The following is an 18,550-nucleotide window of genomic DNA, read 5'->3' as shown; positions in this document are numbered from 1 at the left end:
CTCCCCCCCTCTCTCCCTCTCTGTCTTTGTCCCTCTCTCCCTCTCTGTCTGTCCCTCTCTCTCTCTCTTTCTCTCTGTCTTTCTCTCTCTGTCTCTCTCATTCTCTCTCTCTGACTGACCAGAACATGTGGCTCATCTCACCCCATGTCAACGCTCAACGCTCACTCTCATAGAACAAAAGGATACAAGAGACTGCAAAAACAGGAGAGGAATGTGGCATGTCCTTAGTGGCTACCTCTGCTTTCCTCTACCTTTCTCTTTCTCCTGCCATTTGTTTTTACTGCCCCTACACTACCCTCCTTGATGAGCTGAAACTTTGCCATCAAAGCAGTCTCGGTGTGTGGGTGGGTGTGGGTGGGTGCGTGCGTGGCTGGGTGCCTGCCTTAGTGTGTGTGTCTCAGCGTGCGTGTCTCAGTGTGTGTCTCTTGACCACAGAGAGAGAACATCTGCTTGACAACAGCGGAGAGAGACAAAAACAGGGGGGGAATTCTAACAGGGCCACAAACAAAAAGCCCAGACAAAGATCCAGAGGAGATCCAGAACTCTGTTAATCCACTGATGCAGCCAGTTAGCAGGGTCTGAATGGATAGAATGGATAAGCAAACCCTTCTCCAAACAAATCCGAAAGGAGACTAAAGCACTTGACTGCGGAGTCACTTCCAGTCCTTCCTTGGGTGGCATTGGCCGAGCTGTTTACTCAGCCTTTGTACCAATCACAAATCAATGCAGCTGCTTCAATAGAGAGATTAGGCTTCAGAAACGGTGGGGGGATTCTACCTGAAGCACACCGTCTTTATTGATATCCACCTGGATAACATTGCGTTAGACATATGGCATTGCGTTAGACACACACCAAAAACAGAAGAGAGCGACATTCCAGTCACCCTGATAAAGTAGAGCTGTCTTGATCTCTTCGTTTAGAGATGAGGGGCCCAGAGAATGAGGATTGGGGAAAATTAGTTCACAGCATTGTTCACAGCATTGTTCACAGCATTGTTCACAGCATCGTTCACAGCATTGTTCACAGCATTGTTCACAGCATTGTTCACAGCCTTGTTCACAGCATCGTTCACAGCATTGTTCACAGCATCGTTCACAGCATCGTTCACAGCATTGTTCACAGCATTGTTCACAGCATTGTTCACAGCATCGTTCACAGCATTGTTCACAGCATTGTTCACAGCATTGTTCACAGCATCGTTCACAGCATTGTTCACAGCATTGTTTACAGCATTTTAGTAATTTAGGAGGCACTAAAGTCAGAGTGACTTACAGTGTGTGCATTCATCTTAAAATATCACAGTCGTAGTAAGTAAAACATTTTCCTCAACAACGAAGTTCAAATAAAATGAAATTGTATTTGTCACATGCTTCGTAAACAACAGGTGTAGACTAACGATGAAATGCTTACCTACGGGCCCTTTCCAACAATGCAGAGAGAAAAAAAGTAAAATAATAACTCAAGTAATAAATGCACAATGCGTGACGATAACTTGGCTTTATACACCGGGTACTAGTACCGAGTCGATGTGCAGGGGTACGAGGTAATTGAGGTAGATATGTACACATAGATAGTGATAAAGTGACTAGGCAACAGGATACATAATAGATAGTAAACAGCAACGTATGTGATGAGTCTAAAGAGTTAGTGCAAAAAGGGTCATTGTAGATAGTTAACCAATAGCTACCCGGACCAATTAACTAACTATTTAGCAGTCTGATGTCTTGGGGGGTAGAAGCTGTTAAGGGCCCTGTTGGTTCCAGACTTGGTATGTTGGTACCGCTTACCATGTGGTAGCAGAGAGAACATTGTATGACTTGGTGGCTGGAGCTTTGGACAATCTTTTTAGGGCTTTCCTCTGACACCGCCTGGTATAGAGGTCCTGGGTGGCAGGGAGTTACCTTGTCCTAGAGAGATTTACATGATTATCAAAACATCACGCCAGGGTAAGCCTACACGGAACTTCTGAAAAACCCTATGGGAAAAATGAATGGCGGAAAAGCGATTAGAACCATTTCCCTGTTTGACCGCTAGGTTTTCTGGGTAATTTGACTGATACTGTGGTACTCTATGGTGCAGCTGTAGAAATTTTTGAGGATCAGAGGACCCATTGGTGTGTGTGGACAATGATAGTACCTTAGTGATGTGAACACCAAGGAACTTGATGCTCTCCACCTGTGTTCCTTGTAATCCACGATCAGCTTTGTCTTACCGACGTTGAGGGAGAGGTTGTTGTCCTGGCACTACACTGCTAGGTCTCTGACCTCCTCCCTGTAGGCCAGGGTTCCCCAACCTGCGGCCCTGAAAAGAGTTGTAAAGTACAGAGAGTTGCTTTATAACCAATAATGCTTTGCCAAGTGCTCAGATTTCAAAGACATTTCTAAATAATAGAAGACGTTTTAAAAAGGGAGCTGGGACAATGGAGGGACTTAAATTCTAGATGTCCCCCTCACCATTTATCTTATCCCATTTCCTGACTCTTGAAGTTGTGGGATCTATTAGTGCCCGTTGCCTATTGAAGATCTTTGTGTTCGCACTTTATATTCACTTTGTTTGAAAATAAATCTGTTTTGACAACTTCACATCTCACTGGCTTTCATGATACATCACCCCTCTCTCCTTCCCTCCTTCCCTCCTTCCCTCCTTCCCTCCTTCCCTCTCCCACACCTTGCATTCCTTCCAGGTGAAGTGAACCTGGTCTTACTGTTCAATTAAGCTCCTCTTCCTCCTTCTCTCCTCCTCCTGCGATGGATTGGGGGCATTAACTTTCGGATGTAAGCTTAGCTCGCTGACCTGTTTTGGTTGGAGGACCTGAGGCATCGCGGTAGGTAGCCTGGTGGTTAGAGCGTTGGGCCAGTAACCCGAATGTAACCGAAACCCCGAGCTGACATGGTAAAAATCTGCTGTTCTGCCCCTGAACAAGGCAGTTAACCCACTGTTCCCCGGTAGGCCGTCATTGTAAATAATAATTTGTTCTTAACTGACTTAAATAAAAATATATAAATCAAATCGCCGGCCCAGATAAACTGATCACTGTGGGGAAGAACACTATGGTGTGAACATTGTGTGGACAAAAAGATTTGTTCCCAAAACACAAAAACTGTCCAGATGTGCGGATGATTCCATAATGTTCCATTCAGGATGCAAAACACACCCAACTGATATTGCAAGAACGTTCCCAGAACACATTTAATCTGTTCTTTAAAGGTTCACAGAATATTTATTTAGGTTGTGCGAACATTGTGGGATTATGACAAGAGATTGGTTCCTAAAACACTCAAACTGACTTTCAGATTTGATTGTATCTGGGTGCAAAAAGCATTCCTTTGATGTTGCAAGAATGTTGACAGAAGAGCCTTTCGGAGTTGTTTGTATAAGTCAGATACTCCGGCCAACATCAAACAGGTAACTATGTTCACGGCATTGGCCTTCCATGGATGTTTATATGACAAGTTATCGACTCTGGTTCATGTCTTGTACAGTGTTCACTCTCACCCGCTACAGCTAGCTTCGCTAAAGACGTTGGTAGCTAGCTAGAAAAAAAACAATGTATTACAGTGCTGATCTTCGCTGATGGGGCGTCATCATGTTAGATTTGCCTTCTCTTGTAAAAAAAAAAAATACGCCAGTGACGAGTGCATGAGGATTAACATACGTGACACTGTGACGTAATTTGCGTGAGACTAATCGTTGAGTACGGCCATTTGTAACCCCACCCACCTGGACTACTTGGTTCGAGAGGTCAGTACCAGGTATCAAACGAGGCTGAATATCTCACTCGGTTCCAGGAATCAAGTGGAAATGAAATAGGAACTGTGATATTCACGGCACGGCCCCGCAGTGGAAAAGTGTTCTGGGAACATTCTTGTAACATCAGTTGAATGTCTTTTGAGTCTTAAAATAAACCTTGTAGAATCTGGACAGTTTGAAACGTATAGAATGATGGCTTGTCCTTCTTAATCAGGGTCATATTCATATAGGGACTAATGTAAAATGAAAACGAATGTTAAGTTCAGGTAGTGCCACCCTGTTTGTGTCCGTTTTCTTCCGTTTGGTGCGTAATGAATGCATCTCTGTTCTTGCGTAAGTCGATGCCTCGTTCAAAAACGGTAAACTAGATGGGTTGGGTTTGCTTCTTCACCTTCACCGTGCTTCTTCACCTGCATTGCTTGCTGTTTGGGGTTTTAGGCTGGGTTTCTGTACAGCACTTTGAGATATCAGCTGATGTACGAAGGGCTATATAAAATAAATTTGATTTGATTTGATTTGATTTTGGGTTTGAGCATTCAGCCATATCACAGTTACACAGGCTAAAACACTGTTCTTCAGATCCAGATTGTGTAATTGTGTGAACACATGAGCTCCCAGTCACCCACACAGGGAATTTACAGGTATGATGACTCTGAAAAGTCAGTAGACTACTGGGGAATTCCAATTATACTGAACAAAAATATACACGCAGCATGTAAAGGGTTGGTCCCATGTTTCATGAGCTGAAATAAAAGACCCCAGAAATGTTCCATACGCACAAAAAGCTTATTTCTCTCTAAGTTTGTGCACACATGTATCCTGTTGCCTAGTCACTTTATCCCTATCTATGTGTACATATCTACCTCCATTACCTCGTACCCCTGCACATCGACTCGGTACTGGTACCCGGTGTATAAAGCCCAGGACCTCCACTTCACCTGCGGGATCATCTGAGACCAGCCACCCGGACAGCTGATATAACTGAGGAGTATTTCTGTCTGAAATAAAAAAAAACTTTTGTGGCGAAAAACTCCTTCTGGTTAGCTAGGCCTGGCTCCCCAGTGGGTGGGCCTATGCCCTCCCAGGTCCACTCTAGTCATGTGAAATCCATAGATTAGGGCCTAATGAATTTATTCCAATTGACTGATTTCCTTATATGAACTGTAACTCAGTAAAATCGTTGAATCTGTTGCATGTTGAGTTTTTTTTCCCCCAGAGGAATAGGACTTTCCATGCAGTCAACGTCATCAGTCTGATTGATTTGATTCCTCAGATACAAAGTCTTGAGAATAGTAAACTAAGTTTGAGCAGTACTTTCTTGGAGTTTATAAGATGGCTGTCACTCAGTTTATTTAATGGTGTCTTTGTGTTTGTTGTTCTAGGAGCGTTGGAGCAAGTCAGGAATGGTGGTTGGTCGGGTGTGGCTCATCTCAGGTAAGACTTAACTCTTAGCTCTTGTGGTTTACGTTGTACATTTGAGGTGCTGCTTTCACATGGGAAGGCTACTGTTTTCAATGAAGACATTGTAGCACAGCAAGATCTTGGGCTTTTTGGGGGCATGATGCATGTGTTGTGCTGTAAGGAAGAAGTATAAGAAAGATTCCCTGTATCTGCGGATTCTCTCTGGCAATTTGATGACCATCTGAGAAATAGAATATCCTTAAACACCAGACTGTAGTAGTATACGAGAGGTGTAGATGATACAGGATATAATAAAGTGTGTGTGTGTGTGTGTGTGTGAGAGTGTGTGTGTGTGTGTGTGTGTGTGTGTTTTTGTGTGTGTTTTTGTGTGCACGTACTCTAGTGCACGTGTGTCATTCTACTTCCCAGAGTATACACTGAGTATTCAGTATTCTTAGATACCACCTCGTATCGTTGACTATAGATTGGGGAAGGCTGTTTCTGCACTGTTGTTTTGATTGAAACCAGTCTCTCCTGCTTGTCTGTCTTGCCCTTAGGAATGAGGTTCAAGAGCTTTCGTATAGATCTTTATATCTGTGATCACTTATGGTGGTTCTAGTCTTCTATCTACAGGGATGGAAAGTTCTGTTCATGTGCAACGTTGTTGGAAATAACAATGAGTGTGTCTATAAGAAATGAAACTGTCTGTATTTTCGATTGTCACTTTATATCACGAGTGTTAGTAGATAACTATTTCATATTTCCACGAAGCCTACTTGTTCACGAGTCGATAGTGGCTGTCGGCAGATTCTTTTAGTATACACAGTTAATGAATCGAGAAAGGAATTTCAACACAATCTATATACCCGCTGAGATCTAATTCTTGACTCCGCAGAACATTTCAGATACTCCACAGTCGGTGGTCAATTGATCAATGACAGTAGTCCGATTCGCCAACCGGTGTAATTTTTCATGTCTTCACGGAGGCTGGATTGCATGGGAGCCAGTGCCCACTTTGAAGGTAAAGGTCATATGATAATCTATTAGTGGTCACATATGTTGTTGTCATTTTCACTATCATAAATGATCTGATACCAGCACTGTGTCTTTCTTTCTAAACCACCGAAACTCCACAGGCTTTATTTCCTGTAAATGGCGGTCAGGTGATTTCTGTCCCATCCGCTACTCTCATGTCTCTTTTTTTTTTTTAAACATTTGATGTTATACAGCAGTTATACAGTCTTTTTCAATACATCAAGAACCATCCACTTTAAATAGAAGTGTCCTGAAATAATTTGTCGCTAAATCATTCGCCCGGGTATCAAGCTGATAGGTTTAAGTAAACATTTGCCGCTTGTCTTTGGGTCATAACATGACAAACAGACACATTCCTAGTATCACACCATTGCCTGAGTCTCTTGGCGAGGAACCGGATTTCTCTTGGACCCTAAGATGAGGAGTCTATGGATGGAGGCATAGGACAGACACCCAGTGTGTCAGGTCATCCCTCAGTGAAGTGGTTCTGCTCAGAGTGACTCGACACTTTGGACATGTGCTAGCACACTTGTGCTCAGATACGTTTCGTTTTCGGATTAGTCTCTGCAGCTGCTGCCTCCCCACAGCTGACTGACCAGGGCTCTAGAACAGAGGTTGAGCTCAGGGTGCTGGACCCCCCCCTTATCTATTCCACACCAGCCACCCTGGGCAGTCGCTACTGGGTGATTCCTCCCAGAGGAGGGGATTTTGGGGGGATTTTCACAAGATGTAATCCATAGAAGGGTCCTTTGGAGAAAGAATTGTTGACATATATTTTACATTTGCATTTTAAAGCAATTGAGGACTAATGAATTGAAGTTGGAAGATTTGTGCCATTTTGGACATACGCAAGCCTCCTCTAAGACACCATAATGCTTAATCTGCTTAAATATATTTAAACAGTATAACGTTATATATTTTTTAAAATCATTTTCTCTGGTCCACTGTGCCAGACTGTCTCCCTTCCTGTCTATCTTTCTCTGGTTATCTCAGTCCTGACTCCGGGATCCAGTGCTAAAGTCAGAGTTCCAGAAAAGATCAGGATGAGCGGCACCAAGAAAAGGCCCCTCTGTTAGCTGCTCGTCGCGAGCTACACTCTGGTACCACGTCATCAATGACAGACAGTCTGCCAGGTTAGCCCCCGGTTTGTCTGTAGCTCGGTGGCTAAATAAAGGAAACATCTGCTCCTCTGCAGCCCTGCTGGCTGCACTAGATCCAGACAGACAGGGAGGAGGAAGAGTAGCTCGTTGTGCACGTCAGTCGGGTCTGGAGCAACTGCTGCCGTCTTCCCCTCATCCCGCCTCAGCCACCACCAACCCCTCAGTCCCTCCGCCACCACCATAACAGCTGCCGCCCCTGGATCAGTGTAGCGACAACCATCTTTCTCTCTCTCTCTCAGCAAAGACATGCCTCTGCACATGCATACAGCATATAACCCTAGCCCAAGACGTGGCGCTCACTCAGCTGTGCGCGCTTACAAGTGAGTGCGGGTTTTCGCTGTGTGTCTTGACATGGTTAGGTGGGCTCCCGTTGAACATCGGTTCTCACAATGGAAATCCCCCATTCAATGAGTGTGAGGAGAGAATGAGAGCAGAATGGGGTGATACTCATCCCTTTGTAGTTGGTCCACCTTGGACAGGGAGCTAAGACACAGAGGGGAGGCAGAGGGGGAAGAGACTAGCAGAGGGGGAAGAGACTGGCAGAGTGGGAAGAGACTGGCAGAGTGGGAAGAGACTGGCAGAGGGGGAAGAGACTGGCAGAGTGGGAAGAGACTGGCAGAGGGGGAAGAGACTGGCAGAGGGGGAAGAGACTGGCAGAGTGGGAAGAGACTGGCAGAGTGGGAAGAGACTGGCAGAGTGGGAAGTTACTGGCAGAGGGGGGAGAGACTGGCAGAGGGGGAAGAGACTGGCAGAGGGGGAAGAGACTGGCAGAGGGGGATAGGACTGGCAGAGGGGGATAGGACTGGCAGAGTGGGAAGAGACTGGCAGAGACTGGCAGAGTGGGAAGAGACTGGCAGAGGGGGAAGAGACTGGCAGAGTGGGAAGAGACTGGCAGAGGGGGAAGAGACTGGCAGAGGGGGAAGAGACTGGCAGAGTGGGAAGAGACTGGCAGAGGGGGAAGAGACTGGCAGAGGGGGAAGAGACTGGCAGAGGGGGAAGAGACTGGCAGAGTGGTAAGAGACTGGCAGAGGGGGAAAAGACTGGCAGAGGGGGAAGAGACTGGCAGAGGGGGAAGAGACTGGCAGAGTGGGAAGAGACTGGCAGAGGGGGAAGAGACTGGCAGAGGGGGAAGAGACTGGCAGAGGGAGAAGAGACTGGCAGAGGGGGAAGAGACTGGCAGAGAGGGGAAGAGACTGGCAGAGGGGGAAGAGACTGGCAGAGTGGGAAGAGACTGGCAGAGGGGGAAGAGACTGGCAGAGGGGGAAGAGACTGGCAGAGACTGGCAGAGTGGGAAGAGACTGGCAGAGGGGGATAGGACTGGCAGAGTGGGAAGAGACTGGCAGAGGGGGAAGAGACTGGCAGAGACTGGCAGAGGGGGAAGAGACTGGCAGAGGGGGAAGAGACTGGCAGAGGGGGAAGAGACTGGCAGAGGGGGAAGAGACTGGCAGAGGGGGAAGAGACTGGCAGAGGGGGAAGAGCTCACAGATTTGAACCGGATAACAGAATATGTCTGGTCGTCTGCAGCAGCAGAATGTCCCTTGGACCTACAGCTGAATTGAGATCAGTTTTGTGTCGTAGTAGAAAAGTCTCTTCATTCCTGAGTCAATAGACTCAAAGACAGTTCAGCAAGCTTTCAGGAGGCTAATTGCATGTTAAACGTAGAGCCGTAACTCAAACCTGTCAAGATGTGACTTCAGGTAGATCCCTAACCATAGCGAGGGCTATTTTTCTCACAGATCCTTGTCCTAGATATCTGTAACAAATCATTGCTAATAAGCACGTGTAGCTTGTGAATGTGACTAACATGTCTTCTGGGTGATGCACTACATCTAGGCCACTGGGCTGTTCTATACATTACATCCTGGGGGTATGGAGATATGGAGCACAGAGGCTGCGACTGTGAGAATAATACCCAGGGAGGAGGTCACGATCCTGGGAAGGAGTGGCCGTAAAACAGGCCTGTCTTGGAGCCATTGGGTCCTATCCTGTCCACTCGCCCGGGTGGACACAGAAATAAACTAGTGTGGGCTAGTACTCTCTCTGTCTCTCACAGCCTTTAAAATAATAACCCCATCAACTGAAAGGGAAAAGCAAGATCTGTTCTTCCCAGAGATTGTGGTGGGAAGAATCAATGACTTCCTCCTTCTTTCTCCAGGGACGGGGGACAGGGTCGTTGTTCCCTGAGGTCCCATAGTATTAATAGTGCCTCTGATAAGCCAGTGGTGTCACAGCATCTTGAGTTGTTGTGAGAACCTCTTGATATAGAATCAAAGAGATCTTAGGGAATACATTTCCCTGCCTCCTTCCTTCATCTGTTCAGCCCGGTGAGCTGTTCACCATGTCACTCGCACGATACTATGTCTGCGTCTGCGTTGACAATGCGTGACAGACACATGAGTGGTATATCAGGGACAACCTGACACTGGGTATTCTGTTGGGCTGTGACAGATTGAGCCCCGGAGCTCTGGGAGCGTTTTAGCCACTTGGTGACATGCTCGGAAGCCAGGGTAGGGTGAGGAACCTATCTCCGACATGGCTTTGCATCTACCTTTGTCACATACACAGGTCACAAAAGGATAGTTACAGGCTTTCTGCTGTGCAAATTACATATTGGCCCTGAATGCACAGGAAATACTGTAGCAATCAATCAATCAAATGTATTTCTAAAGCCCTTCTTACATCAGCTGATGTCACAAAGTGCTGTACAGAAACCCGGCCTAAACCCCCGAACAGCAAGCAATGCAGGTGTAGAAGCACGGTGGCTAGGAAAAACTCCCTAGGAAGGCAGGAACCTAGGAAGAAACCTAGAGAGGAGCCAGGCTCTGAGGGGGGACCAGTCCTCTTCTGGCTGAACCGACCACTCATCCTGTGAGTTGACTCGGTTCAATATCCTATTCACAACAATACACTAGTTGGATAATAATGCTTGCTGAAAGCTGTCAGAGGGAGTGGAGAACGATTGTGCAGATTTAGAGTCAACTCAACAACAGACCCACTCAGCGTCGGCTTACTGGGGAACTGATTTATGCCAGGGAAAGTGACTTCTTATTGCAGATTTTTCTGAGGTACTTTTTCCAGTGTTGTTTGATAGACTGCCTCAAATAGGTTCCCTGAACAGGGACCATGGGAAAAGAAATTGCTGGAGTTGAGAAATGCTGGGAAAATACTGAGAGACGGACTGCCGTTGGTAGTGGGGCAGGGCATTGTGGGACCGGACTGAGAGAGTTTTTGGTCCTCATGCGTGAGTGACTACCCGGTGAAGAGAAAACATGGAGGAATGGATGCGAAACACAGGCCAACTATGACCAGCTGCAATTCCATCTAAGTTCAGTTTCCGTCTTGTTATGTTTGCTTGATTTCCTTCAGAGATGAGATGTGCTGCGGTGGGCAAGGTTGCGTTCAGCCGGCTCAATGGGCAGAGTCCCCTGACATGGGCATAGGAGCGGGCGCCCTCATCATGCATACCGACATACCAGGCTGATGGGGGCCGGTCCCAGTGCGAGGGTCAAGCGGGGAGCCCACCCAGGGCAGCGGGCCCTCCCCTGCCCACCTTCCATGTTCCATCAGGGCCCGGCTCAGGATCAAGGGCAGGCCATGTGTCGGGGGACAGCGCTAATGATTGCCTCGGCCATGCCATCCCTTTCATGCCCCGACCCCAGAGTCCACTTTCAGCTAATGCTATTTCCTGTAGATAAGTGCAAACATTCTCCTGTTTCTTTTTTTGTTGTTGTTGTGGTTTTGGGAGGGGAGGGGAGGGGTGGGGTGGTGGTGAAAATATGTGATTGAGTGGTTGGGGAGCAGGAGTGAATACATGATTCCCTGTGAGATTCCTTCATTACTCGATTTGACATTATTGCACTAGTAGTGATCGTAGTCTTCCTGAGATGTTTTTGTAAGTGTCCACGGCTAGTTTGCACTGTACTCTACATGCCTGTCTGTCTGTCTCAAAGAGCTTCACTGTTAGTAGCCAGAACCTGTTGCCCAGTTGGACCTTCATCGCTCTGTCCGTTAAGTGGCTTAATCAAGCCTGTATTACACGATTATTTTACTCACCCAAGACCTCCAAAATTGTTTCCAGCTTCGAGGGAGATCAGTCGAGATATTCGGCAGGCTTGATGGGAACGGGCCTTCTGGTTTGCTACAGCGCTGTAGCTTGGCCTCCCTTTCAAGTTGAAGCTGGGAAGAGCACAGCACACATATTTCGTAAGCTTTTTATGATCCACATGATGACCCTATATACAGGTCATCCTTATTATGTTCTTGTCCGCTCCTCATTGAAAGCACCAAACACCAAAAATAAATACAAATAGAAAGACTGCAAATGACTTCCTTGTTCAAGAATGTGTGTGTCATCATCAGACGTGCTAACTGAGTGCAGTGAGTTCAAGCTTTGTGAAAATGCTGCGCCACAATGTTGCGCTAATGTCCTCTCTCTCTCTCTGTCTCTCTCTCTGTCTCTCTCTCTGTCTCTCTCTCTATCTATCTCGGTCTGTCTCTCTGTCTCTCTCTCTGTCTCTCTCTCTCTGTCTCTCTTTCTGTCTCTCTGTCTCTCTCTCTGTCTCTCTTTCTGTCTCTCTCTGTCTCTCTGTCTCTCTCTCTGTCTCTCTCTCTGTCTCTCTCTGTCCCTGTCTCTCTCTCTGTGTCTCCCTGTCTCTCTCTCTGTTCCTCTCTCTGTCCCTCTCTCTGTCCCTCTCTGTCTCTCTCTCTGTCTCTCTCTCTATCTATCTCTGTCTGTCTCTCTGTCTCTCTCTCTGTCTCTCTCTCTGTCTCTCTCTCCCTCTCTGTCTCTCTCTGTCTCTGTCTCTCTCTGTCTCTCTCTCTGACTCTCTCTCTGTCTCTCTCTCTGTCACTCTCTCTCTCTCTTTCTCTCTCTCTGTCTCTCTCTGTCTCTCTGTCTCTGTCGCTCTCTCTCTCTCTGTCTCTCTGTCTCTGTCGCTCTCGGTCTCTTTCTCTGTCTCTGTCTCGCTCTTTCTCTGTCTCTGTCTCGCTCTGTCTCTCCCTCTGTCTCTCTCTCTGTCTCTTTCTCTGTCTCTCTCTCTGTCACTCTCTCTGTCTCTCTCTCTGTCTCTCTCTCTGTCTCTCTCTATGTCTCTCTCTCTGTCTCTCTCTCTGTCACTCTCTCTCTCTCTCTCTCTCGGTCTCTCTCTGTCTCTCTGTCTCTCTGTCGCTCTCTCTCTCTCTGTCTCTCTGTCTCTGTCTCTCTCTCTGTCTCTGTCTCTGTCTCTCTGTCTCTGTCGCTCTCGGTCTCTTTCTCTGTCTCTGTCTCGCTCTGTCTCTCTCTCTGTCTCTCTCTCTGTCTCTCTCTATGTCTCTTTCTCTGTCTCTCTCTCTGTCACTCTCTCTCTCTCTCTCTCTCTCTCTCTCTAACAGTCTCTCTGCTAACTGGGGATATCTGAGGGCAGGGGAAGCGGGTCAGGCACATCCGTCCACGTGCCCCTGCGATCCCAATCATTCATAAATCCACCAGCCGGCCAGATTCATATCCTCATCAGACCCGCCATCCGTCTATTATCTGTCTCTTTCTCTGTCTCTGTCTCGCTCTGTCTCTCTCTGTCTCGCTCTCTGTCTCACTCTCTGTCTGTCTCTCTCTCTCTAAGTCTGTCTCTCTCTCTCTTTTTGCCTCTCTCTCTCTTTTTGCCTCTCTCTCGCCCTCTCTTTGCCTGTCTCTCTCTGCCTCTCTCTCTCGCTCTCTCTTTGCCTCCCTCTCTCTCTCTCTTTTTGCCTCTCTCTCTCTCTGCCTCTCTCTTGCTCTCTCTTTGCCTCTCTCTCTGCCTCTCTCTCTCTCTCGCTCTCTCTTTGTCTCTCTCTCTTTGCTTCTCTCTCTCTGCCTCTCTCTTTCAATTCAATTGAAGGGGCTTTATTGGCATGGGAAACATATGTTTACATTTCCAACATGAAATAAACAATAAAAAATTAACAGTAAACATTACACTTACAAACGTTCCAAAATAATAAAGACATTTCAAATGACATAGTATGTCTATATACAGTGTTGTAGTAATGTCAAATAGTTAAAGTACAAAATGGAAAATAAACATAAATCTAGGTTGTATTTACAATGGTGTTTGTTCTTCACTGGTTGCCCTTTTATTGTAGTAACAGGTCTCTCTCTTTCTCTCTCTTTCTCTCTGCCTATCTCTATCTCTCTGCCTCTCTCTCTCTGCCTCTCTCTCTGCCCATCTCTATCTCTCTCTGCCTCTATCTCTCTGCGTATCTCTATCTCTCCCTGACTCTCTCTCTGCCTCTCTTTCTCTGCCTCTCTCTCTCAGCCTCTCTTTCTCTGCCTCTCCCTCTCTGCCCCCCCCCCTCCACACACTCTCTGTCTCTGGCTATTACACAGGAATTGTTGTCACACCCCTCAGGGACAGCACCTTGTTCTGGTGACAGCTCTATCTTTCTCTATATTCTCTCTCTCCCTCCCTTGCTCTCTCTCTCTCTCTCTATTTTTTCTCAGTCTTTCTCTCTCTTTGCCTATCTCTCCCTCTCTGCCTCTCTCTCTGCCTTTCTCTCTCTGCCTCTTTCTCTCTCTGCCTCTTTCTCTCTGCCTCGCTCTCAGCCTCTCTTTCTCTGCCTCTCCGTCTCTGCCCCCCCCTCCACACACACTCTGTCTCTGGCTATTACACAGGAATTGTTGTCACACCCCTCTGGGACAGCACCTTGTACTGGTGACAGCTCTCTTTCTCTATATTCGCTCTCTACCTTGCTCTCTCTCGTTTCTCTGTTTCTCTCCATCTTTCTTTCTCAGTGTTTCTCTCTCTTTCTTTCTCTGTTTCTCTCTGTGTTCCCCTGTATTCTCTCTATTTTCTCTCTCTGTGTCTCTTGTCTGCTTGCTTGCACAGTGCAGCCAGAGTGAAATTCCCCCTAAGTCATCTAGCAGAGATTCCACTTCTCAGCAGCCCTAACTCACCAGAATGTAAATAGAGCAGAGTTTTTCACATTACTTCACCGCTTATTTTTAGTCGCAGAACAAGAGCAGTCAAGGATGTGCCTCTGCAAGCCCACGTCTTATCAGCAAAAAAGAAAACGCACACAACAGCAAAAAATACAATTATAAATCAAACAAAACATGAATGCCCTCACATAGGAAGTGATGCACTGATGTAGCCTCAGGGTAACTGTAGCTGGCCAATTATAGCAGAGGGGGAAAAATGCTCTCTCTCTCTCTCTTACGTCACAGATGCTCATGTATTCTTGGTATGGCACCAATGTTACATGTCAACTTTACTATGGGATATTCCCATCTAGAGAGAGGTTTTTAGAAGTGTGTGAAAGCGGTGTTATATAGGACGAGTAGTTGGGTGTGATCAATATGACTTCTCTGTCATAGATGGGTCCAGGTCGTGCTGGATACAGTATCTGTGCTGCCTTGCAGTTGGGCTGGGGCCAAGACCATGGAAGGGGGAGGGCCAGGTCCTGCAGGCTAGAGGTGTCTCCCTACCTGGTCTCCTTCCGGCAGGATTGCCTTCAGCTGCAGCCCTGCACCCTGCAGACACCATGGAATGAGGCTAGGCATCTCTCTACCTGGCAGTGAATACACAACCCCCTCTTTGCTCTCACTGAGGTTGGGCCGCTGGCTCTCACCAAAGAAAGGCCTTTCTCCATTCTCCAGCTCCAGCTCCGATCCACTTTCTCATCTGTGCACCTCAACGACAAAGCCAAGGGAAAGAAAAGAGATCAATTCTTGGCCACCGTTATTTCTCTCTTTCTCTCCGACTTCCTCGTTTTGCAGAAGTAGAAGATTGTGACTGAGAGACTGAAGCAAGCTTTTACATTTGTCCGTTTGACTTTTACAGGTGTGACTTCAAATCGACAACGCCGCCCAGTGTGTTAGAACTGTTTCCTGTGTTGTCATCTAGGTGAACGACGGATTCTTAGAAGCAAACTATGTATTTGCGCTTACCTCACCGTTTAAGGAGGTGCGGGTTCCACGGCCTGGGTTTAGATGGCTGCATTGTCTCGGTGGAGGTGGAGACGGGCCCTTTGTTTGAGATGGAGAAAATCGCGGTGGTGAAGCGTCCTAGTTCAACGCTGCCATTCAAAGTGGTGACTCAGGGAAAGTCCCACTGTCTGGTTGACACTTGACTTACGATTTCTCAGCCACAGAAACAGTGAGTCAGTCCGTACCGAATGACACTTTTCATTTGATGGACTGGACAGTTTTGAAATGAGCAGTAGTACTGTTTCTTACTCTAACCTGTCTATTTGTCCTCCAGTTGTTTGGTCTTGAGCTACACACACCTCCTGCTTGGCGGTGTCCCCTCTCACACAGCCAGTCTCTCTATAGTGAGAGGGTCCAGTGGAGTGGATCAGCTCCAGCTACTTCCTGCTTGGCGGTGTCCCCTCTCACACAGCCAGTCTCTCTATAGTGAGAGGGTCCAGTGGAGGGGATCAGCTCCAGCTAAGATAACTCTTTGACACTTCCCTTCCTCTCTGGTAGCTGGATGGGCTGGAGATGCTGCTTCCTTCCCCCTGATACAGAGAGAGGCCCCTGGGGGCCGGTCGTGTCCTGTAGAGGGGGATGCTGCTACTGTACCAAAGCAACAATGAGGAGGACTGCTCTGCTTCCTGCTCTCCTCCTGGAACCACAGAGATTACATCATGCCTGTGTGTTTGGAAGGGAGAGAGGGTAAGAGAGGGAGACGGACAGGACCATTACCAAAGCGGAGGTGCGTTCACTTGGTGAGGCCAGCCTCAGGCCTCCAGAAGGCTTTGATCAGCCCAGCCCTCTGCTCTGCCTCCAGTAGGGCAGGGAAATATCTTATTTTAGAAACATAGATGATTCTTTCCCCCTTCACAATCTAATAAAGCAATGAAAGTAATAAAGTGAATTAAGTCCTCGGCTGAATGTGCCTCACAAGAGCTCTTTATATCTATCTGCAGTAAGTATGGGGCCCAGGGTTGGCAGCATGCGCTGCTGGCTGCACACAGGAAGCTCGACAGTCTCCAGCAATGCAAACCAGCTCTGTTTAACTCTGTGCAGCAATACCAGCAAGCCATCCATATACTTTCCCCGGGCCGCTTTGATGTTGAGCACTTTTCAACGCACTTTCATCTCCAACTGAAAGGCATCCATTTCCTCCGTCGTTCTCTGGAGGTTGTAGAACGAGGGAGAGAAACGCTGGTGTGGTGAAGGAAGGGAAGTAGGAAGAAAAAAATGCCTGCCTGGCTGAGAGTGGTTTGAGCACGTGCAAGGCCGCGCTGCCGGAGCAGCCAGAGAGAGTGATCGCATCGAGGGCCGCAGAGGAATCTCTCTCTCTCTCTCTATCTCTGAGGCCTTTTCTTGGAAGGAGGATACAGTGAGTCCCGATGTAGCTACAGTACTTTACTGTCTCTGTGCTGTGCTCTCTGGCCACCCCATTGAACTGCCAGCTAGTAATCAATTATAAGCCTTGTCATTGGGGGCCCTGGGCACAGCAGCTGGCCGCAGGAAGCAGCAGCAGTCCTGAGTTCCACAGCCTCTTAGCCAATCAGCTGCCTCCAGCTGTCCACCCGGCACCCTCACCATTCAGAGTGCTGCTGTGGCCGCTGCTGCTGACTGTTCCTTTTTCAGTGTTTCCTTCCTAAATGATCCACTGCACAGACACATCCGCCCCTGGCTGTGACCGAACCGCCTCGCCGACATTGTTCCTCCCCAAAATGCTCTACCCTGCCTCCTCTTGTTTTTTTCCCTTCCGTCTGTATTTCCTCTTTGTCTCTCTCTCGCTCTCTCTTTATCCTTTTAACCTTTCCTCCACCTCCTTCTCCTCTCTCTTGCATGTCCTCGCTGTCTCTGTTCTGTCAGCCTACCTCTGTCTATCTCTCTTTGTTGTTCACTCTGTCTCAATCTTTCTCTCAATCTAAAGTTTGGAATCAGCTTGCATATTTTTTCTCAGAGAGCAAGTTCTTTGCTGACTCTTTCTGGGTGTTTAGTCCCAGGTGTCTGTGAGGAGGGGATTTACATGTTTTTAGGACAGCAAGAGAGGAGAGAGAGGAGAGCGAGAGAGGAGTGAAAGAGAGGAGAGAGAGTGAGAAAGAGAGAGAGAAGTGAGACGAAAGAGAGAGAGGCATGCTGACAGATCAAATGGCCTACCTTTAAAAGGGCCTACCTTTAAAATGATCTGAAAGAGTCCGGCATTAGCATCCATCAGGGTACCTTAAAAGCTCTCTGGTCAGTCCAGGGTGGATGAGGGCCCCCCAAAGTGAAAACCAGTCTGGAGAGGAGAGGCTGGGGGGCTGAGAGAGAGAGAGAGAGAGAGAGGGAGAGAGAGAGAGAACGAATAACAGGCAACTGGTCCATACAGAAAATATTTGAGGAATGGAGGAAAATTCCCACAACACACGGTTGTCGTTTTATTTTGGTATCCCCCTCCTTTGTTTTTTGATTTGTTTTTTCGTCGTCTTCATGGTGTTGAGTCTAGGGTATCTCCATCTGTGCACCATCTCCGCTCAGCTCACCAGTCCAGAATGTCATTACCCCACCCTTTAGGCTCTAGACGTAGGGTCATGTCTGTGTCTGGGGACGAGATGGGAGGGGGGTAGAAAGGGGTCCACACAGTTCTGCTCCACACAATTCAAGGTATTGCTGTGGTCTTTAAGGGCCAATTTCCCAGGCCCAGATTTAACCAACATTGGATGATCATAGATATGCAAAGCTGCTTTTTTTGTACAGGAATACGCTTCAACCGATTCTGCTCGACATAGATCTTGATTAGAACTGCGTTCAGCATCAGTTCCTGAAACGTAACATTTGTTTCCTAATTCAATTATCAATAGCTCATCCATTGCCAACAGTGTGATAAAGGAATGCTATATTCACTTGATCCAAATCGGTGCTTTTCAGCCTTAAATGTAAAAATAAGCGACAGATTTCAACTTCAGAACACATCTAGTTTGATCTGCGTCCCCCAGATTGTTCCTGTGATCGAATGATATGAAATAGCGATTAGTTATGATCTATAGATTGTAAGGAAGTCTTGGCACAAGAAACATGCTGCATTTTCATTCTACTTTGCCCTCTCCATGGAGTCAACCCTTACACACATGCTGCATTTTCATTCTACTTTGCCCTCTCCATGGAGTCAACCCTTACACACATGCTGCATTTTCATTCTACTTGGCCCTCTCCATGGAGTCAACCCTTACACACATGCATGCACAACCCCCCCCCCCCCCCCCCCCCAGACTGCTGAAATGTGTGGCAGCTCTGACCAGCCTGCGTGCTGGA

The 18,550-nt window shown here is 47.3% G+C and overlaps 1 protein-coding gene across 1 annotated transcript in view; it reads left to right on the top strand.

Moving 5' to 3' along the window:
• The window catches only part of LOC110523486 (G1/S-specific cyclin-D2), a 209,178-nt gene that overhangs the window by 125,034 nt on the left and 65,594 nt on the right, over window positions 1-18,550 (top strand). The window contains exon 3 of the mRNA XM_090231929.1: window positions 5,134-5,185. Within this exon, the coding sequence (XP_090088055.1) occupies window positions 5,134-5,185 (52 nt within the window). The remainder of the gene's footprint in view (window positions 1-5,133; window positions 5,186-18,550) is intronic.

The sequence above is a fragment of the Oncorhynchus mykiss genome, chromosome 1, assembly GCF_057628025.1.
Source record: "Oncorhynchus mykiss isolate SJ-2025 chromosome 1, ASM5762802v1, whole genome shotgun sequence".
Taxonomy (NCBI): domain Eukaryota; kingdom Metazoa; phylum Chordata; class Actinopteri; order Salmoniformes; family Salmonidae; genus Oncorhynchus; species Oncorhynchus mykiss.
This window is presented reverse-complemented; position numbering and strand designations above follow the sequence as displayed.